This window comes from Narcine bancroftii, chromosome 4 (assembly GCF_036971445.1).
Source record: "Narcine bancroftii isolate sNarBan1 chromosome 4, sNarBan1.hap1, whole genome shotgun sequence".
NCBI classification, from domain to species: Eukaryota; Metazoa; Chordata; class Chondrichthyes; order Torpediniformes; family Narcinidae; genus Narcine; species Narcine bancroftii.
In genome coordinates, this window is record NC_091472.1 from 94,196,923 (window position 1) to 94,224,686 (window position 27,764).

The 27,764-nt window shown below is 39.2% G+C and overlaps 1 protein-coding gene across 1 annotated transcript in view; it reads left to right on the top strand.

Annotated features, from left to right (window-relative positions):
- Positions 1-27,764, top strand: part of prkn (parkin RBR E3 ubiquitin protein ligase) — a 1,164,186-nt gene that overhangs the window by 892,505 nt on the left and 243,917 nt on the right. Inside the window, exons 9-11 of the mRNA XM_069936147.1 lie at positions 1,570-1,631; positions 19,893-20,004; positions 25,487-25,572. Of these exons, the coding sequence (XP_069792248.1) occupies positions 1,570-1,631; positions 19,893-20,004; positions 25,487-25,572 (260 nt within the window). The remainder of the gene's footprint in view (positions 1-1,569; positions 1,632-19,892; positions 20,005-25,486; positions 25,573-27,764) is intronic.

A 27,764-nucleotide genomic window follows, 5' to 3' on the forward strand; every position in this document is an offset into this window, starting at 1 on the left:
GCTCTCTCAGCCAGTGTGTGTGTGTGTGTGTGTGTGTGTGTGTGTGTGTGTGTGTGTGTGTGTGTGTGTGACAATGAAAGAGACTGAACAGTCATGGCTGAAACAAGCCAGGAAAAGCTGGTGGGAAACAGAAAGTTCCAGAGTGGCAAATGGCTGGAAGTGCTATCTGTCTGATGTTTCTCTTGGAATAAGAGGAATAGAAAGGTACTCTGTGATAGCCTGAAAGAAAGAAAGAAGTTACCATCTGGAGAACCCTGATGGGACAAGTTTCATCAGCGAGACTTTGAGGTGACTAATGGTGGTACCTCAGTTGTGGACATCCTGGGACAACAAATATCTCTCTCTGCAAACCCTACAAGAACCTTCTGAGTGGTAAACATTTACCTTTCGAGCACCAAAGCCTGGTAAACTTTATACATGTTAAATTCTGTGCACAGTATAAGAATTTCCTGCAACCGGAGAACTTGAAAGAAGGAGAAGTGAGATTGAACTGTGAACCAAATAACTTTTCTTAAATTTACACACACATCATACATGTGCATTTAGAATTAGAAGGGAGTTAATTTGGGTTAGTTAAGTATAGAGATAAGTTAAAATTTGATTCAATTTTCATGTTAAGATCATTAAAAACAACTTTTGTTTAAGTAACTACTTGTCTTGATGAATGTCTATTGCTGCTGGGTTTTGGGGTCCTTTGGGCTCATAACAACATTTCCTCCAGACAGATCACCTGTGATAATTATTATTATGGTTTCACTTCTCTCACTCTCTCATTTGCCTCTTCAACTACAGTACTTGAATCTTCAGTCTAAGCAAGACTAATAGAGAAAAAATACTTTTTCAAACTCAATATTCCTTCCTAACTGTGCATTACTGAATTTTTCCCAAATGATAGAATAAAAATGAAAAGCAAAAATCTGAAATATAAACATTGAGCGCCAGAAATACTCAACAGATCAGACAGCATCCCCGGAGGAAGAAACACTGCCAGCATTTCAGGTCGATAATCCTTCATTAGAATGAGGAGAATTTAGAAATGAAACATATTTTAAGCTGCAATAAAGGGGCAGGGTTGAAGAGAATAAGAGTGATGTCTGTGATATGGTGGTGACTGAGAAGTTGAATGACACAGTTGGTGGTGATGCTGATTAAGGGTGCTTTTTGATCACAGCTATCAGTTTGTAATTTCTGCCAGTTTCAATGGAAGGCTGCTCTCAGATATATTTTTCTTTCATCATTCCTTCCTGGATTAGTCTCCAACACCCCTCCTTTCACCAGCATCTTCCTAAGCAAATGCAGGAGATGCAACTCTTGTTCTTTGACTCTTCTCTAATTTGCAATTGCCTTTTTTAGTGTAGAGGAAACCACATCATGAGCAAATACAATGCGCTAAATGGAAGAAATAGATGTGAATCACTACTTCACCTGGTTGTGTCCCTGTTTATTGGGAAGAGAAGACAGCCAAAGAACAAGAGTTGCCCGACCTGCTGAGTATTTATGGCATTCTATGTTTATATTTCATTATGGAAGCAAAATTTATACATCAACCTTATTTATTTTTTTCTACAGCTGGCTGTCCAGATTCACTTATTAAAGAAGTACATCACTTCAGAATACTTGGTCATGAGCAGGTGAGTCAATTACATGCACATAGTTCTTCCCTGTTGCAAAATTATGCATAGAGCGAGGAAGTTCCTGAACTATCTGTGGGATACAGAGTTGTGCATTGTGAGCTTGAGTTAAGTGAAATAAACAAACAAGATCCTTAAGGAAAACGGTTCTTCCAACAGTCCTGACAGATTGTCAGTTGGTATCTCGTGTATTTCCAAACCCTTATCAACTTGATAAATTTATAACTGAGTACTATTTGCCATCCCACAAATTAATAAAACCAATTTTGCCAAAAAAGGGAATTGTTAGATGATTGATCAGACACCAAAACCTCAGGGCATTGATCAGGTGTACAAGACTTGTGAACGTAGACTACATGTTTGAGACCTGAGGAAGTAAGCCAAGTATTTGAGGCATTGATTTAATGTGAGGAATCAGAGCTCTAGAGAGGAACACAGGAAGGAATTTTTTCACCAGAGAGTAGTTACAATTTGGAATGCGCTGCCTGAAAGAGTGATGGAGAAAGAGACTTCAACAATATTTAAGAGACATCTGAGCCTGCATTGAGGCATAGAATATCGCAGATCATGTGATGCTAAAGATGATTCGTATAGATTGATACTTGATGGTTTGCTGGAGGAGCTGTTTCTCTGACTATACAGGATTTATTTTTATTATTTTACAGCATCTCAATTTATCAAAGCAGTGACAAATATTGAATGGCCTCCAAATAGAGATGGAATTATCTGTCATTCAAGAGGTCTAATTGAAGGGAAGATTACTGTCGATGACACATTTCAAACACCTGGGTGGTTAAGAAGCAGTATTATTGGAATGTTTTATTAGAAGGTGTCTTTTGAAGTTAAGGTTACATCAGTAACTTTCTCAGTTGGTTTTGTCGAAGTTTTAGACTGATTAAATTTCTGTGAAGGTCTTTAGGATATTTAACCACTTTATTGTGTGCACCCAGCTACAGGAAATGAATCATTAAGCTGTAAAGTATGTAGAAAGGTTTCACAAGAATGTTACCAGGACTGGTGAGCTTGAGTTATAAGAAGAGTTTGCTTAGGCTAGGACATTTATCCCTGAAGACAAGGGGGCTGTGGGGGCACTTCAACCTTGTAGAGGTTTATAAAATCATTAAGACCATAGAAAAAGATCAATAATCACTGCCTTTTTTCAAGGATAAGGGAATTTTAATGAGTACTGAGAATTTATTTTCATATACCTAAATACAATGTACAGATGTTCCAAAATTCTTATTTGCTACAGCCAAACCAGTAAGGTAAGATACATATCTTTATAAGACACACACATATACGACACAATAGTATAGATTAAATTACCATAATATGCCAAGACAGAAAGAAATGATAATAAGAATAAAAGAATAGATAGATAAATATTCACAGTTGTAGTCAGTGCAAGTAAAAAAATGATGTTTCATTCATGCAAACAGATACTTTGGTCCCAAACTAGTTTATGGTTAGGTTTACTGTGTTTTGGAGAGGTTGAAGAGCCTGATAGCTGTTGGATAAAAATTGCCTTGAACCTGGAGGTGCTAAACTTCAGGCTTTGTATTTTCTGACCGAAGGGAGCAGCTAGAAGAGATTGTGCCTAGGGTGATGGAGGACCCTTTCTGTTATCGGCTGCCTTCTTGGGGCAGCTTTTCACAAAGATGTGCCAGTGATCAACTTGGCTAGTTTGGCACCGTCTTCAGCCTTCTGCCTTCCTGGTCACTCGAGTTACCAAACCAGACCATGATGACCAGACCGTAGGTTTAATGTGAGGGGCAACCTTTTGACACAGAGGATGATGGGTATGTGGAATGATTCTGGAGGAAGTGGTAATGGTGGGCATTATTGTAATGTTTAGGAAGTCCTGCATAGAAAAATTTCACAAGGATATGGGCCAAATGTAGACACATGGGTCCATCTTGGGGAGATGGACAAATTAAGCCAAAGGATCTGTTTCTGTGCTATAAAACTCTCACTAAACTATTATTATGATGTATGGTTTATGTTCACTTATAATTGTATGCAATGCTAAATTGTATTGCAGCATAGGGGGTCCATGCATAGATGTTCTTCTTTTAGAACCTGGAAATAAGCAAATGTTTTTGTCATCTGAAGTTAGGCTTTAGAAATAAAAAAATTCAAATGGATAATTCTTCTGTGTATGGAATTACATTTGCAGCTGTTGCATATGGATATGCATATGGAATGATGCTCATTCCATAAACGTAATTCACCCTAATTCAAATAGCCTTTCGATAGCATTTTAGGATTTACAACAGAGAAACAGGCCATTCAATAGCAACACTTTTATATATTACATTTTGAACAGAGCAAAGCATCACAAGTCACTTCATAGCATTCTAATCAAACAGAATGACATGATACAAAACTAGGGAAAATTACCAAAACTATTTGTTTGAAAGGTAGGCTGTGTGAAGGAAATTACGAAGAAGGCAATGGCTTAAAATCACAGATAGTCAAATGGGCAGATTTAGGAGAATGCTGATATCATGGAGGATTGTTGGATTGATGAAGATGACAGAGGAAGAAAGTAGTGGGACAGGAGGAGGATTTGAAGACAGATGGGAATTATAAAATTGAACAAGAATGAAGATAACTATAACTATGCCATGCTGCAAATTAAGACTCTGGCAAAGGAGGTTTGGATAGCCTAATGTTTAAAGTGGTGGAAAAAAAGAGGTGTGCAATGGAATAGTTATCTCTGCAAGGAAATGAGCTTAGGCTTTGATTGAATGATACTGTGTTAGTGTTAGAAATAGATCACCTTAATTATGGATTTTCTATGAATATACATATATCCATCCACATGTGTGATGCACAGTATGGAGAGGCCACAGGTTGGCCGGGGCTGATAGGTTGGCGTGCTGGTGCAATGTGAGTGGAGATTGGGGCCCCCCGAAGGCAAGTGTGACCCTCTGCAGGTGGCCCTGGAAATCCAGGCCCAGGAGGAGTGGTACGCTCCAGGAGGCTGAATCCTGTGCAAGTCTCCCCTCCCACCGTTATATCGATCGAGCAATGCCCGAGGGTACCAACAGTCTTGTCCTTGGTTCACAGCAGACAGATATAACACCAAAGTTTTTGAGTTTGTCATTTTTGTTTTATTTTCCACTACCTTTTGTACTCAAAGATAGGTTGATTTCCCTGGATAGCATGCAAATCAAAGTTTTTTTTAATGTTTTTCAGTGCATGTGGCAATAAGCAATTCAATTCAATGCATGCTTAGCTCACTGCTCCACTTGTAATACACCCATGACTGTGTGGCCAGGCAAAATTCCAATGCCAGCTACAAGTTTGCCAATGACATCATAGTTGTTGGCAGAATCACAAATGGCAATGAGGAAGTGTACAGGAGGGAGATAGATCAGCATGTTGAATGGTGTAATGACAACAACCTGGTGTTCAACAACACCAAAACCAAGGAGATGATTGTGGACTTCAGGAGGAAGTCAGGGTAACACGACCCAGTCCTCATCAAGGCTCAGTAGTGGAGAGGGTCAAGAACTTCAAATTCCGGGGTGTCAACATCTCCAAGAATCTGTCCTGAGTCTCCACATTGATACAATCACAAAGAAGGCTCGCCAACAGCTATACTTCGTGAGGTGTCTGAGAAGATTCAGTATGTCACCAAAGACTCTCGTAAACAGGTGTACCATTTGCGAATATTCTGTCTGGTTGCATCACTGCCTGGTATGGAGGTGCCAATTCTTAGGACAGAAGGTTGTTAACTCGGCCTACAACATCACAGGCACCAGAGTTCACTCCATCGAAGACATCTACATGAGGTAGTTCTTTAAAAAGTAGCCTCTATCCTCAAAGACCCCCATCACCCAGGCCATGGCCTCTTCACTCTACTACCATTAAGAAAAAGGTACAGAAGCTTAAAGACGAGCACTCAATGGCACAAAGACAGCTTCTTCCCCGCTGCCATCAGATTCCTGAATAATCAATGAACCAAAGGCACTGTCTTACTTTTTTGTGCTCTTTTATTATTATAATTATTTTATTTTGCATAGTATTGTTGTAAGATGGTTATAATTTGTATGTTTGCACCATGATGCTGCCACAAAACACTGAATTTCATGACTTGTTCATGACAATAAATCCTGATTCTGATTGTGAATTGCAAAGGAGAGTGGTAGAATTAGTGGCTCAAAACTGTGACAGTCCTGCAAGCAAAGCCGTTGGACACCCAGATGTTTTACTGAATGATATTCCTGCTGTACCGAGCTCAATGCCAGACAACCACATTGACCATTGAGAGACTGCAGCAGAGAGAGAGAGAGAGAGCAAGAGTGCACCAAGGACAAATCGTTGTACAACATCAGAATGAATGGTACAGCAATGGGGACAGATGTCACTGTTTAACTGCTGCTGAGATAAGAATAGAACTCAGGAAGTGTAGTCCCATCCAGCTAGATAACAATGGAGAGATAATGGGCCTTTGAAATGGGGTCTTTGCTGATTGATTGTTGATGCAGTCACATGAGGTGTCATTAGTAATTTTGCTACCATTTTTATACTGTGATTAGAGAAATTCAAGCAAATGATCCTGAGAAAGTTGGGTAGAAGTTTGGGAAATGGCAGTGATTTTAAAGAATTTGGAGAAGAAAATTATGTTAGTGAAAAACTAAACCTTGGAATTTTGATGTTGATCTAATCCTGAGGCCCAGCCAGCACCCACAGAGCCACATCATTGGGTGAGCTTACACCATTTTTCCAGGGTATATTGCTTGGACTGCCCCAAACAGTATATGCAAAACAAGCAATCAAACAAGGTTAATCATATCTCATAGTAAATTAATATAGATAAGAATTTGGCAAGAACATATGACACACTAAGCAGTTATCGTGAAATCACACCCATGAGAAAATATGGCCTACTTTTTGAATTGCACTTATTTAAACTTATGAAAACCATGAAAATGCATTAAATATATTTAAGCAATCCTAATTATTGTCAAATAAGAACTATTAAGTTTTACCACCAACTTTTCCAATGCCATTATAAAAGCTGCAGATGTAGCTTTAGGATTTTATCCTGGTTGCACTCTTCATCCTTCCTATTGCCCATCTCCCACCCCCTCACTTTGCCTCTACCCCCTCTCCCTCACCATCAGTTACATGCACCTTGAAACTGAAAGCTGCTGAATAAAGAATTACAACTCCCACAATCTTTTTCCAATCAGCCCAAATTTGCTGCAAATCCTGTGGCCTCTGTCAATCACTGCAAGCTCAGGAGCAATGCTGGAGTGTTCCTCTGCACAGGTTCCTCTGTTCATCCAAAGGGGGAGGGGTTCAGGGTTGGAGAAAAAACACCATTTCACAATGATAAAATGGGACATGTGTTATTCTAAGAAAAAGGTGGAGGCTGTGGCCTTGCCAGATTTCACAGGTAGGAATGGCTGTGGCCCCACCCAGATGATGTTTGTCCTGCAGGAAGACTCTTTCTAAGGCTTCACCAGGTCCCTGTGGTTTTTCCCAACCTTCATCACTCCTCCGCACAACCGTGCTTCAAACCTTTGCCACTGCTGGTGGGTGCAACAACTGAAGTCAGGTTCCTCTGCTTTCCTTTGCTGAGGAACCTCCTCAACTCTCCAATCTGGGTTGTAGTTCTTAGTCAAGCATATCCAATTTGCCAACATTACTCCATAGAACTAAAGTACTTTCAGGACTGATGAACTTACACGTGAACAAGGTAACTGAAGTGGTGAGGGAGTCTCAAGGTGAGGCTCACCTGCACTAACACTGTCTCTTGAGTGACTGATTGCAGAATGGGAGGTGCAGTGAAGCTGCAAGGACACCTGATACCTCACAACTCCTGATACTCTAGTTTAATCCTGAATTCAGTGTTGTCTGGGTGAAGTATGCACATACTCTCTGAGATGGTGCTCTGGTTTCCTTTCAAGTTCCAAGAACATGTTTGGTAGGTTCAATGGCTGCTGTAAATTACCCCAAGTGCAGATGAATGTTGGGAAAATTAGGATGACATGAGAGAGAGAATAAATTGCATGGAAATAAATCAGGCAGTTAGATTGACAGTTAGATAGACTCAATGAGCCAATGAGAAAATGAATATGAGAAAACCAGTTCCACTTGTGTGCTAAAATTATCTTCAGTGGAGCCACATGCCAGATTTCAGATGCTGGACTGTAGAACATCAAACAAATCTTAATGAAGGATTTCAGCCAGAAGCATTGACCATTCTTTTTCTCCCACTAATGCTCCTCGATCTCTGAGTTCTTTGACCTGCTGAGTTCCTCCAGTAGACTGTTGCTTCAGAGGTCCTGGTCAAACAACATCCTAGATTTAGCTAGAACAAAAATTCTTATGCAGTCTGAGTTGGAGACAGTATTGACTTACATCTGAGGCTCTGAAAACATATTGCATCTTTCTTCAATGGAACATGTTCAGCTGAGTGGATGTTAGGTAGGAAGGAAGAAATGAAAGACTATGGGTCAAGGATCGGGGGTGGCTGAGGGTTGGATAAAAAAGGGGCCTCCATTGGGAAGCTTGGAGGTTCTGGGTCAATCAGAAGGTCATGGGATATGGTTGGATGAAGGAAGAATTTTGGGATTGGAGGGTCATGGAGTTGAAGGGACCTTTGGAAAGTGGGTGATTTGGGGAGATAGAGGAATTGCATGCTAGGAAGTATAGAGGGTAAAGTCTGCACTTTGAGGGAGGAGGTCAGAATCAAGATAGGGAGGTGGGGTAGTCTGTGCCATTTTGCAATGTAATGTAAGGATCAAAAGTAAGTATGTTTATGTTGGGTTCTAAGTAGATGATACAAAGATTAGAAATGTTTTGAATGGCATACAATGTTGTCATACGTTACAACAGGATATAGACAGGATGCAGAGTTGGACAGAAAGGTGGCAGATGAAATTCAATCTGGATAAGTGTATGCTGAAGGTCAAACTTGAAGGCAAAATACATGGTTAATGGCAGGATTCTCAACAGTGTGGAGGAACATGGCAACAAGGAAAAAAGACAAACAAATTACATATAATCCAAAAGAAATTAAGGAAAACTTCAGAGAATTCTATGAACAATTATACCGAACCGAAAACGAAGGGAAAGAAGGGAAAATAGATGAATTTTTGACTAAAATTGAACTACCAAAACTACAAATAGAGGAACAAAATAAATTAACAGAACCATTTGGAACAGTAGAAATACAAGAGATAATAAAAAATTTACCAAATAATAAGACACCAGGAGAGGATGGACTCCCAATAGAATTCTACAAAACATTTAAAGACCTAATAATACTGCCCCTCCTGGATGTAATCAACCAGATTGATGAGACACAAAACTTACCAGATTCATGTAAAACAGCAATAATTACAGTGATACTAAAACAAGGGAAAGATCCACTCTCACCAGCGTCATATAGACCAATATCTCTGCTAAACACAGATTATAAGATAATAGCTAAACTATTAGCGAACAGATTAGCAGAACAGGTACCGAAAATGGTAAATTTAGACCAAACTGGATTTATCAAAAAAAGACGCACAACAGACAATATTTGTAAATTTATTAACTTAATTCATGCAGTAGAAGGAAATAAAGCACCGGCAGTAGCAGTTGCTTTAGACGCAGAGAAGGCCTTCGACAGAGTAGAATGGAATTACTTGTTCAAAGTATTGCAAAAATTCAGTTTACCGGAGAAGTATATTAATTGGATTAAAGCATTATATAAGGGACCGTTAGCGAAAGTGACAGTAAATGGACATGTATCAAAGCAATTTAACTTAAGCAGGTCAACGCGGCAGGGATGCCCACTATCACCATTATTGTTTGCGCTAGCTATAGAACCACTAGCAGAATCGATAAGAAGAGATAATAATATAAAAGGAATAAAAATAAAAGACAGGGAATATAAAATCAGTCTGTTTGCGGATGATGTGATAGTGTACTTAACAGAACCAGAACTATCAATAAAAGAACTATATAAGAAATTGAAGGAATATGGAGAAGTGTCGGGATACAAGATAAACGTAAATAAAAGTGAAGCAATGCCTATGAATAACGCGGATTTCTCAAAATTTAAGGAGGAATCCCCATTCAGATGGCAAACGCAGGCAATAAGATACCTAGGTGTGCAAATAAACAAAAATCTAGGCCAATTATATAAACTCAATTACAATCCACTAATGAAAAAATTACAGGACGATTTAGAGCATTGGAAAGAGCTACCACTAACACTGATAGGAAGGATAAACTGTATTAAAATGAACATTTTTCCAAGGATACTATACTTATTTCAGGCATTGCCAATACAACTGACAGAAAAATTCTTCAAAGAGTTAAAGAAAATAATAAGGAGATTTTTATGGAGAGGGGGGAAACCGAGGATAGCACTAGACAAATTAACAGAATGGTATAAACAAGGAGGCTTACAATTGCCAAACTTCAAAAATTATTATAGAGCCGCACAATTAAGGTACCTATCAGATTTTTATCAAACAAGGGAAAAACCAGACTGGACGAGACTAGAATTAGATAAAATAGGGGAAAAGATACCTGAACACATATTATATAAATGGGACGAAAAATTGGTACAACATAGAACTTCTCCAGTATTACACCATCTCCTCAATATATGGAAGAAGATTCATGTAGAAAGAAATAAAATAAATTACCAAATACCAAAACTAATATTGACGCAAAATAAGCTACTCCCTTTTACAATAGACAACCTTGCCTTTAGAAAATGGGAAAAAAAAGGGATTAAAAGAATAGAAAATTGTTTTTCAGGAAGTAGATTCTTATCCTTTGAACAAATGAGAGATAAGTACAATATAACGGGAGATACAGCGCTGGCATATTACCAACTGAGATCCTACTTGAAAGATAAATTAGGAAGCAACTTGAGTTTACCAGAGGGAAGTAACCTTGAATATGTGATTACAGATACAATGTTAATCAAAAGATTTATAAAAAATATGTATATTAAACTGCAAGAAAAGGAAAATGAGGAAACAAATGGTAAAACTAAACAAAAATGGGAACAAGATTTAAATATAAAGATAAAAAAGGAAACATGGGAGAAGTTATGCTCTGGAACGATGAGAAATACAATAAATACGAGGCTGCGTATGATACAATATAATTGGTTACACAGACTATACATTACACCGCAAAAGTTAAATAAATGGGACCCAACAGTATCTGATAGATGTTTTCGATGTAAAAAAGAAAGGGGAACAACAATTCATGCAATCTGGACATGTGAGAGAGTAGAAAAATTTTGGGATGATCTCAATCAGATATTAAATAAAATAACAGAAAACAATATACCAAAGAATCCAGAGATCTTTCTCCTAAGTAACATAAAAAATAAAGAATTTGGAATTGACTTGGAGGATGCACAAAAAAGATTTGTTAAGATAGCCCTAGCTGTAGCAAAAAAATGTATTATGTCAACCTGGAAATTGGAAGATAATTTGAAAATACAACAATGGTATATAGAAATGAATAAATGTATTCCATTAGAAAAAATAACATATAGTTTAAGAAATAATATTGAAATATTCGAACAAGTATGGGAGCCTTACATTAAATACAATAGCGAAAACCTACCGGGAACAAACATTACCTAAGTTGATGGAAGGAGAAGAAAAGAAAAGAATGGACTCAGTAGAATTTCTGGTGTATTTTTGTTGAATGACAACATTGTCTAACTGAATTAATGCAACCTAGATTGTATAACTAAAATGGATGAGAGGGGGGGGGATGGGGGGGTAGCTTGGGAGGAGGGAGGGGGGAGGGAGAAAATGTCACTGTAAATGTGTGGAAAAGAAAAAGTGTATATCATGGCTATTGTGATTTATGGTGTGAAAAATAAAAAATTTAAAAAAAAAAAAAACAGTGTGGAGGAACAGAGGAACCTTGGGGTCCAAATCCATAGATCATTCAGGTTGCCACACAGGTTGATAGGGAAGTTAAGAAGGCTTATGATATGCTGGTCTTCATTAGTCACAGGATTGAGTTCAAAAGTCTTGAGGTAAAATTGCAGTTCTATTAAACTCTGGTTAAACCACACTTGCAATATTGTGTTCAGTTCTGGTCACCTCATTACAGAAAGATGTGGAAGCTATGGAGAGAGTGCAGAGGAAATTTACCTGGATGTTGCAGGATTGGAAAATTTACCGTATGAAGCTAGATTAACAGACCAAGAATTTTTTTCTATGGAGCAAAGAAGGATAATAGGTGACATAATAGAGGTCAACAAGATTATGAGAAGCACAGATAGGGTGAACAGCCAGCACCTTCTTCCTGGGGCGAGATTAGCCAACACCAGAGGACATCTGTACAACGTGAGGACAGGAAAGTTTAGGGAAGTCAGGGATTTTTGCTTTTACACAAAATTTAATGAGTGCTTGGAATGCATTTCCAGGGATGGTGGTAGAGGCTGGTACAACTGAGACATTTAAAAGATTGTTAAACAGGCATACGGATACAAGAAAAATAGAAGGTTATGAAGGTATGGTAGGGAATGTTTAGACTGTGGAGTAGGTTCATTTAGGTTGGCCCAACATCAGGGCTGAAGGCCTGTACCATATTACAATGGAAATGCAAGAGACTGGAGATGCTGGAAAAAAAAACTGCTTGTGGGGGAAAAGGACTTGTTGGCAGATTTTTTTGACAGTAGAAAGATGATGAACCTGAGCATTCCTAATGAGATTTGCTTCTGGATGTATAGTACTTGAATGAAGTTGCCTGCTGTGGTCCATATTGACACAAGTACTTTGTGTAACATTTCGAAGTACTAATTTTTTTTAATTATTAAAATTGTAATATTAAATTAATGAAAAAAATCAAAGAACACTTAAACATACATGCAGAAGTCCAAACATTTTTTTATATCTGTATTAACTATTCCATAATTTCTAGAATAGTTTCACAAAATGAAGGATATCAAATGTAATTTCAATACTTCAGAAATAATGGAGAGAGATAACTTAAAACTGCACAACAATCAGTGTGACATCAGTTGGAGAAAAATGAAGGAATTTATCATTAGACAAATGGGAACACAATACTTCAAAAATAATAGTAGTATTTTATAATCAACATATTTACCATTGATCCACTCACCAACTGCTTCCTTGCCAAGCATCAAAATATCATCTGCCTCTCTTTTGATCACTTTGGAGGCCCCTCATTCCCCACCACACCCCTCCACATCTATTGCTTCACATGTCTGACTAACAGCAGAAATCCTACGTATACCTTGCCCTGATTCCTGGAACCCCCTGATCTCAATTGACCCTCCGGTATTACTGCAGCACACTGATCATCTGATTATTTGCAGACTTCCTAAATCTCCCCTCCTAAAAACATGCTGAATAAGATTTATCTCCAACCCAGTGGTACTTACTTGAGCCTACATATATCAGATGCAAATGATGGAGTTTTAGTCTGTCCTCCCTGATGGAGAAAAGTTGGGCTTATGCTTGATTGAAAGGCTGGCCCTTGTGGAATATTGACCTCCAAGCTCAAATGTTACAGCATCCAGCATGCTGCTGCTTGGATTTCATATCCAAAGATAATTGTTCATTTCTGACGTATATTCAATTCAAATTAACAACAAATTGCTGGAAACATTAAGAATGCCTTTTTGCTTCAATGAGATATAAATGGAGTACTGGGATTTTTAATGTGCTTCTTAAACCAGCAAATGAACAGTGTCAGAGTGGTCCTCATTGTGTTATTTTTGTTTTCCAATTTCTTATCGCTATTTTAATGAACTCTCTGCAAACTACTCACTTAGCAAATTACTCCAATTATTGGTGAAATTATGACAAGCAGCATCATGGAAGAAATAATGTTGAAAAGAAACAGTTTGAGCCTCTGATGTTTGTGTTCTAATCCAACTATTTTCAGCATACTTAACAGTCTAAAGAGGATGTGACGCATTTTAAAATGCAGAGCTTGTTTCCTTAGCCCTTGGGGGATCTGCAGGTCTGTCCAAAATAGAGGATTTTCATTCTCTTCTAACTGGAATGGGTCCCATATCCCAGTCATTTTAAAAAATTGAAAAGCAACTGCAAGTGCCATTTTAATCCTTCACTTAATTATTGCGGAGCTTTCAGCTTTTTACATTTGTTAGAGATTGAATGGCACTCTAATTGGTGCTTGTCACTGAATTGGAAGCACCCAGAGTTCCCAGCTGTCTATTGGGCCAGACAATTGGTCCCCTGGGCGCTATTGCTGCTAACTCCTGGTGTCAACTTTCCATCAGAGTCTTATAAACTACTCTGGTTCAGGTCAGTTCCTTCTATTCCTGTATGATAACGGGGCCCAAAGAATGGAACTACTCAATCCCATGTCACCTAAGTCACATGTTAACTCACTTTATTTCCCTGTTTCTATCCCATGATGCATGTGCCTTGGATAATTACCCAAAGATTTCTAGCCTTGATGTCTTGTGTCATTAGCCCATTGTTAATGGATTGCCTGCAGTTTAATTTAGACTGCAGGCGATCCATGAAAATATCTAGGTATCAAGGAGATAAAATGTTGGAACGGGAATGAATCCTTATTTCCATTCTGATCTTTTTACTCAGACTGCATTCTAGGCAGAGGCTGTGTAAAAAAAAAAATATCTGTCTCTCCTTCTCAACCTTCTCTCTCCCTTTTCGAGTGCACCCTAATGAATTCAATATAATTTCCATAGCAATTATGACATGCAGCAACTTGCTATTCACAACTTAACTTCTGCATTTTCTATGATATAACAACTGCATGTTGAATGTCCTTTGAGTATGTGTTAGGTTCTGTAAGCCATGACATCTGTTCATATACGTTTTTTCAAAATCTCATCTTTCCTTGTTCCTTTTACATTGTCAGATGGGACTAATTAGAGACCATCTCAGTTGTTATTTCTACCAGCATGCCTGTGACCCCCAGAGTACACAAAGAATTCAGTTCTGTTCCCTGACTATTTGCAGACAAACTATGTAACAACATCTTTATCTCAATTCCCCAGCACTAACAACTGATTCTTGCAAATAACTGTTCTTTTTTTACTCATTTATTTTGAAACTTAGCCCACATTTTTCTGTTTTGCTACATTACTAGAATCACCTTGAATCCTAATGTGAAGACTTGATATTATTAAAGAAATGAATTGCCCTTGAAGTTCAAACAATGCAGGCTCATTAGGATGTGCATTTAATGATGAAAAGGTGATCTCTTGGCCTCACCACAGTTGGTTTAGATTTTTCAGGTTTATTATCTTTTGAAGCTCATTTACGTGCCACAGGTTTAATTACCAGATGCCAGTAATGAATTCCTGTAAAGTTGGTGAAAATAAGCTAATTGGGAGGGGTTATGAAAACTACTGATACTCTTTCAGATGAAGAAAATCCTTTGGAATATAGAATGAAAATACTTTGCAAGATTATGGCAGTGCAGTTATTAAAAAATTGACTACCATAAGTTGAAGAGGTGGCACTGCAGGCATACAGGTATCTCGCAGCTCCAAGTTCAATTTCATATTTATTATCATCTGATTTTACATGTACAACCTGACAGGACAGCATCTCTCCATATACAAAATATATATATTCTTCGTAAGTCTCGCAATCTGTGGGAAGAAGCTATTCCCAGCCTGGCAGTCCTGATTTTATTGCTCCTGTACCTTTTTGATGGTAGTGGGTTGAAGATGCTGGATTGAAAGGGTCTTGAGCCTTCTTTTGACAGCCCTCCCAGTAAATGTCATCTATAGAAGAAAAGGAGAGCCCAGTGATCTTTTTGGCTGTTTTAATGATCATCAGTATAGATTTCTGGTGTGATGCTTTGCAACTACCATACCATACAATGATCCAAACAGATAATACTCTCAATTATGCTCCTGTAAACGGTTTTCATTATGGGTGCCTTTAGGAAATGTTGATGTTGCTCTATCTTCCTGACGAATGAGAAAGTGTTGTGAATTCAGGTTATGATGTCCCTTATAATGCACATCAGGGAACTTTGTGCTCACCACTCTTTCCACAATGAAACTGCTGATGTGTCGTGGAGAGTGGAAACCTTCATCCTCCTGAAGTTGAAAATCATTTCCTTTGTCTTATCCAAATTAAGACTCAGGTTGCAGTCCTTGCTTTTCAACCTCCTTTCATTAAGCTGACTCTAGTGATCCAGGTGTTTGATTCTGACCTGCTATGTGGAATTTGTGTGTTCTCCAGGTGACAGCATGATTTTTCCATGGGGTGCTCTAGTTTGTTCCCATTTGTGGAAAATGCGCTGGTTGTAGGTTATTTGGCCATTGTGAATTACCTTAATATAAGTGGCTGGTAAGATGATAAGATGATCAGTGAGGTGCTGTTGACCAAATAACTCAAAGGAAATTACATTAAAATCTGTGTGCTCCTTATTAATGACATAGGCAAGAATTTTGTGGCCTGCCTGTATCATCTATTACTCTTTATTAAAGCTTTAACATACACAAATTGTAATCTCGCAGACATGCATGTTGGTATAACACTCTTCGCCCACAAAATTAATTTGTGCTTACTTTATAATTTTAAGTACAAATTACTTCATACAATGACTGCATATTTTAAAATTACGATAAAGCTCAACTTAATTCTGTTAACACTTGTGGACACTATAGTGAATCTTAAACACAACTTCAACCAGTGACATTAAACAGGCTCTTTACAGACAAGTTTTACATATGTTCATGAACATATGTCCTGCGCAAAGGAGCTGGAACATAGGGAGTGGGACTATAAGAAGACCACTTAAACCTTCATTCAGTAAGATTATGACTGATCTTCAACTACACTTTGCTGCCCCAACCTACATTTCATGATTACTTCACAATCTCAGTAATAACTATGCTAAAAAAAACTTTTCATCTGTAGAAAATTTCAAAGATTCACAGCTCTTTGATCAAAAAATACATCTCCTCTTTCTAGTCCAGAATATACTTTTCAGTATACAAAAGTGCTGGAGAAACTCAGCAGGTTACACAGCATTCATAGGAAGTAAAGGTAACCTATGTTTTGAATATGAACAAAAGCAGGCAGGCATCTACATAAAATGTTTGGCAAAGGAGAGCAGAGGAGAGGAGGGAAAAAGGGAAAGGAGTACAGGCTAATAGATAAGAGGACATAGGTGGATATGGGTGCGAGGGTAAAAGAAAAAAGCTGAGGTGATGGGGAAATGCTAGTTCTCTGAATGGGAAGGGAAGGGGTGGGGTAATGGAGGAAAGATCAGGAGACAGAGGTATAGGGAAAGAGACAGACTCGGGGAGGGTTTAATGGAAACTGAAGAAGTCTATATTAATGCCATCTGGTTGGAGAGTACCCAGGCAGAATATAAGGTGTTGTTCCTCCAATTTGCACTTAGTGAATGAGGCCATAGACAGACATATCAGGGTGGGAATGGTGTGTGAAATTAAAAGGGTTGATCACTGGAAGGTCCCTGTATTTGCAGCAGACTGAAGATGCTCAATGAAACAATCTCCCAGGCTGTATCCATTTTCTTCAATGTAGGGGAGGCCATAATGAGAGCACTTGTGCGGGACATGGCCCCTTCAGATTCACAAGTGAAGGACTGTTTGCAGCCTTGAATGGTGGGAAGAAGGAGGTGTGGGCACAAGTATAGCATTTCTTGCAGTTACATGTGTAGGTAACAAGGAGGAAACAGTTCCTGTGGAAAGAAGAGAGGAGAGGAGAAGGGAAGATGTGGTGGGATCACATTGTAGGTGATGGAAATTGTGGAGAATAATGTGTTGGATGTAGAGACTGGTGGGGTGCTAGGTGAGGATGAGTGGAATTCTGTCCTTAGAGTTTTGGGCAGAAGGGCCCATAACAGGTATGTGGGAAATAGAGGAGTTGCAAGCAAGGGCTGTTGATGGTATTAGAGGGAAAGCAATGTTTTTTGAAGATGGAGGACATATTGGTTTAAAAAAAAATGTGGCTTCCCCTCCTCTACCATCAATTAGATAATCTTTCACAATTTTAGAATAAGAACTCCTCAACTCAAACTTTCCTCATAACATAACTTTCAATTGAGTGAGCCTGTGTTGCGCCTTCTCCAAGGCTAATCAAAAGCCTTCCTTCCCCATGAAAGAGATTAAAAGTGTTCACAGAATTCCAGCTGTGATTTTACTAAAACCCTGTGTAATTGTAGTAAGAAATCCTTTATTCAGTAAAATCCTCATGATCTGGTACTCATTCAACCAGAAACTCAAATTACTGGCCAAAGGGTCAAGGAAATAAATAATTGCATTTTAAAATAAACACAGTTTCAAAATTTTGTAAAAGTAAAAATTCTCCGAAGCAGCACACAACCCTCAGTGAAGATGAGAGCAAAAGTTCAGCCAGCAGAGCACTCGATTGTGCATCACCTGCAACAGCTATTTGAACAAAGTTTCAGTAAAGTTGTGTTTGAATAAAATGGTGGCATGCAGGATGAAGGGCCAACCAATGCTGCTCACCACTGGGGCGACTACCCCAAAGCGCCTCCCTATCCCTGCCTCGTAAAAATATTTATTTTTATTAATATATTATTAATTATGTTGGTAAGGCTTTATCTGGTTAATTAATGCAATGACACGGTTAGTGTAGCAGCTAGTGGAAGACTGTTATAGTGCTAGCATCTGGGGTACAAATTTAAATTTTGTAAGTTATGGGAATTAGCTGATTAAAGTGAACTTTACATAATTAAAGACTACAATGCTGATTAATTTTTTTTAATCACTTTACTTTTCAACTATCTTTTGTCTTTTAAACAGTGTATTCTTAATGCAGGTGTCTTAGGCATTCGAAGAGTGAGTCTCAGTCAACCAGAAAATTCACATATCCGACACCTGCAATCCCAGTGCCAGATAATGGGGATTTTACTGTATTCCCACATGCTTTGCAATGAAGACTAAGATGTACTTCTCTTCTTAATTGCTTGTGAATTATCATAATTGTGAATCATTTTTTGTATTTCCATTTCACAAAATATATTTAGGAACGCTTTCATTATTTTAAGTGTATTACCACATTAGTATCATAGGAACATAGGAAGTAGCCTGCTCCGCCATTCAATACGATCATGGCTGATCTAATTTATGACCTAACTCCACCTACCTGCCTTCTCCCCATATCCCCTAATTCCTCTATCATGTAAAAAGTTATCAAACCGAATTTTAAATATGTTTAATGAAGCAGCCTCAACTACTTCCCTGGATAGAGAATTCCAAACATTCACAACTCTCTGGGAAAAACTATTTTTCCTCATCTCTGTCCTAAATCTACTCCCCCCCTATCTTGAGACTGTGTCCTCTCATTTCAATTTCCCTGATCAGCTCAAAAAACCTTCCTACGTCTATCCTATCCATACCCTTCATAATCCTATATGTTTCTATAAGATCTCCTCTCATTCTTCTGAACTCGAGTGAATACAATCCTAGATGATTTAATCTTTCATCATAAGTCAACCCCTTCATCCCAGGGATCAACCTAATAAACCTCCTCTGGACCATCTCCAAAGCCAAGTCCCTCTGCACAACAGCATGCTGTAGTTTTTCACCATTTAAATAATATTCAGCTCTTTTATTTTTCTTGCCAAAGTGGATAACCTCACACTTACTAACATTGTACTCCATCTGCCAGACCTTTGCCCACTCATCCAGCTTAACTATATCCCTCTGCAGACTCTCCACATCCTCATTACAATTTGCTCTTCCACTCAATTTGGTGTCATCCGCAAACTTGGTTACACCACATTTTGTCCCCTCCTCCAAGTCATCAATGTAAATGATGAACAGTTGTGGGCCTAACACCGATCCCTGCGGCACCCCACTTACAACCTGAAAAACTCCCACTTATCCTGACTCTCTGCCTCCTGTCAGACAACCAATTTTCGATCCATGCCTATATGCTTCCCCGGACTCCACTTTCCTGTAACTTACTGATAAGTCTCTTGTGCGGCACCTTATCAAACGCTTTCTGGAAATCCAAATATACAACATCAACCTGTTCCCCTCTGTCCACTGAACCCATTATATCCTCAAAGAATCCTAACAAGTTTGTCAAACAAGATCTTCCCTTTCTAAAACTATGCTATGTCTGCCTGATTGAACCCTCACGTTCCAAAAGTTTCACTATTTCATCTTTAATGACAGCTTCAAGCATTTTTCCAACTACAGACGTCAAGCTAATTGGCCGATAATTTCCAATCTTCTGCCTACATCCCTTCTTAAAAAGTGACGTGACATTTGCTGTCTTCCAGTCTGCCGGGACCTGCCCAGAATCCAAGGAATTTTGGTATATGACCACCAATGCATCAACTATAACTTCTGCCATTTCCTTCAGAACCCTTGGATGCATATCATCAGGACCAGGTGATTTGTCTGGCTTTAGTCCCATTAGTTTCTCCATCACTCCTTCCTTTGTAACAACTATTTTATCAAGGCCCTCCCCAACATTCGCATCCTTAACTCCACACTTGGGCATGCTGGACATGTCTTCCACCGTGAAGACTGACACAAAATATTTGTTCAATGCCTCGGCCATTTCCTCATTTTTTTGCTACCAGTTTTCCATTCTCATCTTCCAAGGGTCCTATGTTAACTCTGGCCACCCTCTTCCTTTTTATATATTTATAAAATTTTTTGCTTTCTGTTTTTATATTTTGTGTCAATTTACTTTCATAATCCTTTTTCCCATTTCTTATTACCCGCTTTGTAACCCCTTGTTGTCTCTTAAAGTTATCCCAATTTTCCAGTTTCCCACTGCTCTTTGCAGCTTTGTACACCCGCGCCTTCAATTTTATACTCTCCTTTATCAACCACGGTTGATTTTTCCCTCCCTGCTGCCCTTTTTCCTGCATGGTATCTGTGCAGGATTTATTCCATAATTACCAACCTACCCAATAAGCAAGCTTTACCCCCCCCCCCCCCCCCCCCACAATGTTCAATAACAACATTTTTTTCTCCCCAGAGTGAAATACAATGGTTAGCATTTGGACATTCAATCCAACACTTTTTTTCACGAATAATACTTGTTCCCAACACAACAGCTAGGACAGGGACAACCAAGTGATAACCCCCTGACTTCCTGATCCCTGACCTCCCAATCCTACTATCTGCAGAGAGCTAACATGCAGGTTCAGAAAGCTGTGAAGAAGGCAAATGGCATGTTGGCTTTCATAAAGAGGGGATTGGAGTATAGGAACAGAGACGCCCTTCTGCAGTTGTACAGGACCCTGGTGAGACCCCACCTGGAGTATTGCGTCCAGTTTTGGTCTCCAATTTTGAGGAAGGACATACTAGCTATAGAGGGTGTGCAGTGCAGATTTACAACGTTAGTTCCAGGGATGGCGGGGTTGACATATGCTGAAAGGCTAGAAAAACTGGACTTGTATCCGATGGAGTTTAGAAGGATGAGGGGGGACATGATTGAGGTATACAAAATTATCAGGGGGATAGACAGGGTGAAGTCGGATTACTTGTTCCGAATGATGGGAGAGACGAGGACTAGAGGGCATAGTTTAAGAATACAGGGTAGGCCCTTTAGGACGGAGATGAGAAAACATTTTTTTACCCAGAGAAGTGTGAATCTGTGGAATGCTCTGCCACAGAGGGTGGTAGAGGCAGATTCGCTGATTATGTTCAAAAGAGAGTTAGATAAGACTCTAGTGGACAAAGGAGTTAAGGGTTATGGGGATAAGGCTGGAAAGGGGTACTGATGGTAGTGATCAGCCATGATCTGTAAAATGGCGGTGCTGACTCGACGGGCCGAAGGGCCTACTCCAGCTCCTATTGTCTATTGTCTATTGCCTCAATAGAGGCCTTGATCTCCTGTACATATCACATCCCTGTCCCTCACCTCACCAACTATCCCATGTATCTTAACCACAACTTCTGGCCCATAAGCCATTCCTATGACCCTAGGCTTTGTTTCTTCTACACATTTCCAATCTCTTTCACTTCCCACTCCACCTGTCTACAACAATACATGATCCTTCTCTCCCCATAGGCATGGCTGCAGTTTTCAGGGAGGAGCCCACAATTAAAACAGTCAGGTGCACCTCTCTGACATGCATACCTTTTTCATTGAGTGTGAATTTCTGGGATCCCCCCTATAATGATACGCTGCAGTACATCATTCGGCTAACAGGTGGCCTAGAGACACAGCACCCGGCCTAATGACATCCAAACACCAAATGGGCCCAAAGGGCCCATGGTATAAAGCCGAGGTCCCGATCATGTGCTCTCTCTCTCTCTCCCTCTCTCTCCCCGTGGACCACTTTAAGCATAGCTAGAAGCCAATTAGATATTTATGTGAGTGGAATAAAACTCTGTTGCCCCAAACAGTATTGTGCCTGTGTTTTCCTTTGGTGCAGCCTCCCACACCCCCTTAGTACTTCTCTGATATATTTCCTGGATTTCTCATAACATTCCCGGGAGATTAATCTCTATTTCCTGAATATCCAGAGCAACCTTGATGCTACTGTGTACCAGTCCTCATTTTCATACCTGGCAGGTATGGCAATCAGAAATCAAAATTTCAGACAGTGATACCCTTTAGTTGTGATCTATTATTAACTCAAATGCTGTTTGAAAGTGGCATTCATGTACGTCCCTTTGTCCAATATTGTCCAATATTCATACAGTGAAGGAAGCCTTTCAACACCTTGAGTCTATGCCATGTCTTACCTCTCTGCTCATGTTTCCTTGCAATCTATTCTCTGTATTCCTATCAACTTGCCCCAAATTCTACCCCCGCACATGAGGGCAATTTTACAGTCGCACTTAACCTACCATCTCATGTGTTTGGAACTGGGGAGGAATCCAGACACCCAGAGGAAATCAATGCAGTCACAGGGAGAAAGCGTAAACTCCACGCAGGCAGCACCAGAGTCCAAGATTAAATTCAGGTCATTGCAGCCATGAGACTTTAATTTACAGCTACCCAATCATAATTGTTTGTTTATTCATTCTTATGTCTGTTCATGTCCATGATTATTTAGACTTTTCTATCATCTGTGGGTTTGAAAATTATTGTCAGGATAAACAACTGTCTTTTATATATCTTGATTAACACATAAATATTCAAGGTAACTGCCCTCTTAGGATGAAACGCTCTGTCCTCCATCCTAAATGTTCATCTCTTTTGAGTCACCTAAGATATTTTCATTTTTACATTCCATTCCTTTTAAAGCAGTGGTTTTCAAACTGCCCCCTTAAACTCTCATTACTCCTTAAGTAATCCCTCTGCCATTGGTGTTCTGAGATTGGTAAGGGATTGCTTAAGATGGTATGTGAATGGGAAGGGAAGGTTGAGAATCACTGCTCTAGACCCAAGTGTTACTGAAATATTTTGCTTGAGAAAAATTGCCATTGGCCCATTTCCTTTGGAGTTATGAAACCCTGCACATAACAAGTCAATTAGGTACAATTAAAACAATGGTTTTCAAACTTAATCTTTCCACTCACATACCACCATAAGCAATCCCTTTACTCATCATTGAGCACCTATGGCATAGGCATTGCTTAAAGTGGAATGTGAGTTTAAGGGGGCAGTTTGAAAACCACTGCTTTAAAGTGTTTAAGCAAGTCTTCTCAAGATATAACAGAAATAGCAGGTTTATTTTGTAGTAATAAAGACCCACAGCGAGTTCAAGTCCACCTCACCAGAGACCTCTGCTGCTGGCAAACAGGAGCCTGTCATTCGTGAGATTGGAGCAGCAAATCCAGAGTTGAAAGGCCAACATGCTGAGCAGTACATCACCTCACCCCACAAATTAAAAACATGCACTGAAATATTGTGTGGACACAGCTCAGGAGCTGTCATGCTAAGAAAGTAGCTGTCAACTCCCTGCTTTTGCACATTGATCAATAATAAGATGCAGTGAACAATGTCATTGGACAAGGGAGTATCGATTGCCAGCTGAGGTCACAGAGTGTTGAATGACTCATGCACAAGCTGGTGAAAACACAGGGATTAGGGTGTCCTGATGCAAAGGTTTCTACATCACTGTTTGAAATTCTCCTTTTTGATTGGCATGAACAATCAATCAGTCCACATCCAACCTGCTTTTTGTTCTGTCTTTCTTAGACATTATTTACTTGCCTTTTTTAACGTACATATATATCTACATATGATATATATAAAATAAATGTACATATATATATATAAATCTATCTATTTATTTATTTATTTATTTATAAGACATACTTGGGGTTGTAGGTCACATGGGTGTAATTGAGCAGCAGAGGTTCCTGGGCTGGAAGGGCTTATTACAGTTCTGTAGGTCTAAATTAAACTTTGTATTTCAATGAAATTAACCCTCATCCCCAGAAATATGAGAGAGTATAAATCCAATTTGATTAATCTTACTTCATAGGACAATAAAACTCTGGCTTCCTGCTGTAGCTAGAGGAAGCTGCCCAAGTAATTGTGGAGGGACAGCAACAAGGATAGCAGTGGGATCTGGAACAATACTATGCCTAGAGCTGTTCAAAGTCACCCTTCAAAATCTCCTGCACAAGTTAATTAAATGTCAAGTTTTCCCTTACCAATGAAGCCACCACTGGTGATATATGCCCTAGAAGCACCAGGCAAATGAGCTTCATAGAAATGGTATTCACAGGGTAGAGGAATGCAGAAAGGGTTATTATACTATTGTGATTGAGGATTACTGAGGAATTTCCATGTGAGGCAGGGGGATGGGGGAATGGGAAGGGGAGTATGTGTGAATTGCTTGGCACACTTTGGGTTTTCATCACTTTCACTCTATGCACTGTTGCCTGTCAGAAGATCATCCCAAGCAGATGCCAACCATGTCAAGGTGGTCCCATTTTAATCAGGTCTAGATCCAGAGTTCTTCCAGCTTCTCTGCATTAGTCTCTACCAGCCCAGTTGCCACTACTGAGACTACAGCATGCAGCAACCTAAGGACAGGAAAAGACAGGTATTGAGGGTATGCTCACCCAGGGCAAAGGGAATTTATGTTTAAAATGGTTTGTTTTTATTAATAAATTTGGTTTGGAATATTCATTTTGTTTTGGATTTTATTTTTGTATTGTACCCTGGTGAATGGTGATAATGGAAACAAGGGGCTGTTAGTATAATATGACTCTTTAAACCACTGCTGTGCTACAGAATTCACGTGGAGAGATGTCCATGCAACTCTGTTTGAGGGTTAGGGAAATTGAGGTTGTTTCTTCTGGAATAATAGTTGGATGAGGTGGTTACAATTCATCTGCAGGAGATGGTGTTCAAGTTGCCCTCTCTTCTTCCTCCTCCTCATAACCTGTCTATAATATAACTCGCTCCTCTCCTAATGACAAGATTATCTTCCAGATTGGTCCAAGCAGTTACATTGAACTTTCAGTTTGCCTGTGATCTATTCTCTCAAATTTTTTGTGCAAAGTGGTGTTCATTGTGGGCATACTGAGTCATCAACAGGAAGCTCTGGATGCTCAGAAGGTTCAATTTTGTCTGTTCTGGTTCTTGAAATACAGGTGGCACAATGGTCGGTTACAGAGTGAAAGCTGCTATGCCCAAGAAACCAAGCATTATTCTAATTCACTTGAATAACCTACATTGCCTACAAAGCTATACACAAGCAGTGTATACACACTGCTTACTTATAAATTATGACGCAGAAAGAGGAGATTTATATTAATGTCACTCCAAGCAAACCCTTCAGCCTTAGACTTGCCTTTTAATTTCTTATTACTGACATAAGCCCCACAAAGCAGAAAAGGGTGTCTAAAGTGAACATGGGTCCCTTGGAAAATGAGAAGGGGGAATTATAATTGGGTATTGTGGAAATGGCCAAAGCTTTGACGGATTAGTTTATGTTAACCTTCACAGTGGATGACCTGTTTGAGGTCCCAAAGAGAGATGCCATGGATGCGATGGAAGATGAAGACCTCAATATAATCGTCATCATGAATAAGGTAATGCTGAACAAACTAGTGGACCTAAAGGCAGATGAATGGCCTTGTCCTGATGAATCACACACCAGGATACTAAATGAAATGGTGGAAGAGACATTTGTGAACATTTACCAAAATTCTCTGGAAACTGGTCATATCCCAACTGATTGGAAAACAGCAAAAGGCAATTAAGACCAGTCAGCTCAATGTCAGTAGTAGGGAAAATGCTTGCAGCCGTCATTAAAGATGTCATTATTGAAGCAACTGGATAGAAATTGTTCCATCAGGCATGGATTCTGGAAGGGAAGGTCATGCTTGACAAATTTACTGGTGTTCTTTGAGGATATAATGGGTGCAGTGGATAGAGGGGAGCAGGTGAATGTTGTATACTTGGATTTTCAAAAGGCATTCAACCAGATGCTACATAAAAGACTTATTCATAAGATAAAGATACATGGAGTTGGGGGTAAAAGTATTAGCATCCTTAAAGTATTAGTTAACTATTAGAAGCAGAGAGTTGAGATAAATGGGTATTTCTCTGGTTGGAAATCAGTGGTGACCAGAGTGCCACAAGGGTCTGTGTTGGACCTCCAATGTTCACAATGTACTGTTATGAGCCCAAAGGATCAGAAAACCCAGCAGCAATAGATATTCACCAACACAAATGGTTACTTAAACAAAAGTTGTTTGTAATTATCTTTAAACATGAAAACAGAATCAAACTTTTACTTATCACTTTTAACTTAACTAACCTAACTTAACCCCCTTCTAATTCTAAGCACACATGTGTAATGTGTGTGTAAATTTAAGAAAAATTCTTTGGATCACAGTTCAATCTCACTTCTCATTCTTCCAAGTTCACTGGTTGAAGGCAATTCTTATACTGTGCCCAGAATTTAACATGTATAAAGTTCACCAGGCTTTGGTGCTCGAAAGGTAAATGGTTACCGCTCAGGAAGATTCTTGTAGGTTTGCAGAGAGAGATGCGATGTTCCAGGATTTCCACAACTGAGATACCACCATTAGCCACCTCAATGATTTGCTGATGAAACTTGCCCCATCAGAGTTCTCCAGATGATAACCTCTTTCTTTCAGGCTATCACAGAGTTCCTTTCTGTTCCACTTATTCCAAGACAAACATTAGACAGCTAGCCGTATAGCCATCTTGCACTCTGGAGCTTCTGTTTCAGTTCTCAACAGCCAGCTGTTTGTTACAGCTTTTCCTGGGTCACACTCAATCAAAGACTCCCTTTTTTCATTCTCTGTCCCTTTGAGACTCTGACTGCCAGGAAGCATGTGTGACCCTCTCTCTGCCACTTGCAAAAACACCTGACCTTCTCCAGCAAACAATAGGAGCTAGTCTTCTGGTTCATCTGTTGTTTTTAGGTAAACAAGAACCTCTCAATTACCTTTTTGTGAAGAGGTATTAGGAGACAGCCTGTGGCTTTAAAGACAATAGTCCATTCATTCACTTCAATTAACAGCCACTTGTGAAATCTCCATAGCATTCTCTATAGTTTCTGTAAAGTTACTGAATACGAATTCTTCAGTATTTCAAATAGTATCTGTTTTTAAAGTGTGTGCATGTATGTCAGCTACTCTATTTTTCCCAATTTATCTCCCAAAAAAACATCAGAGGCTGAGGGAAGACCTGATGGAAGTTTATAAAATTTTGAGAGGTATTGATAGGGTAGGTAGTCAGAATCTTTTTTTCCAAAAGATAAAAATATCTAGCAGACCTAATTTTAAGGTGCAGAGGGAGAGTTTAATAGAGATTTGTGAGCCAAATATTTTACACAAAGAGTAGTGGTGAAAACAGATATGATACTAACATTTAAGAGGCTTCCAGATTGGCACACAAACATCATATTTCAGATTTTTTGTCAGAATACATACAACTCTGAGAGTCTTTTCCCTGTGGGTGTGGCAGAATTACCACAAATTGGTAGGTCAAAAAAAACTGTACACAGTGTACAGTTAATAAAGAACTGTAAACAGATGACAAATGTAAACAAATGCAATACAGAGAGAATTAAAAAAGAAAATCAATGAAGTGCACAAGTAAGAGTCCTTAAATGAGTCTCTGATTGAGTTTGTAGTTGAGGAGTCTGATGGTAGAGGGATAGCAGCTGTTCCTGAACCTGATGGTGTGAGTCTTGTAATACCTATACCTCTTTCTGATGGCAGCAGTGAGAACAGAGCATGTGCTGGGT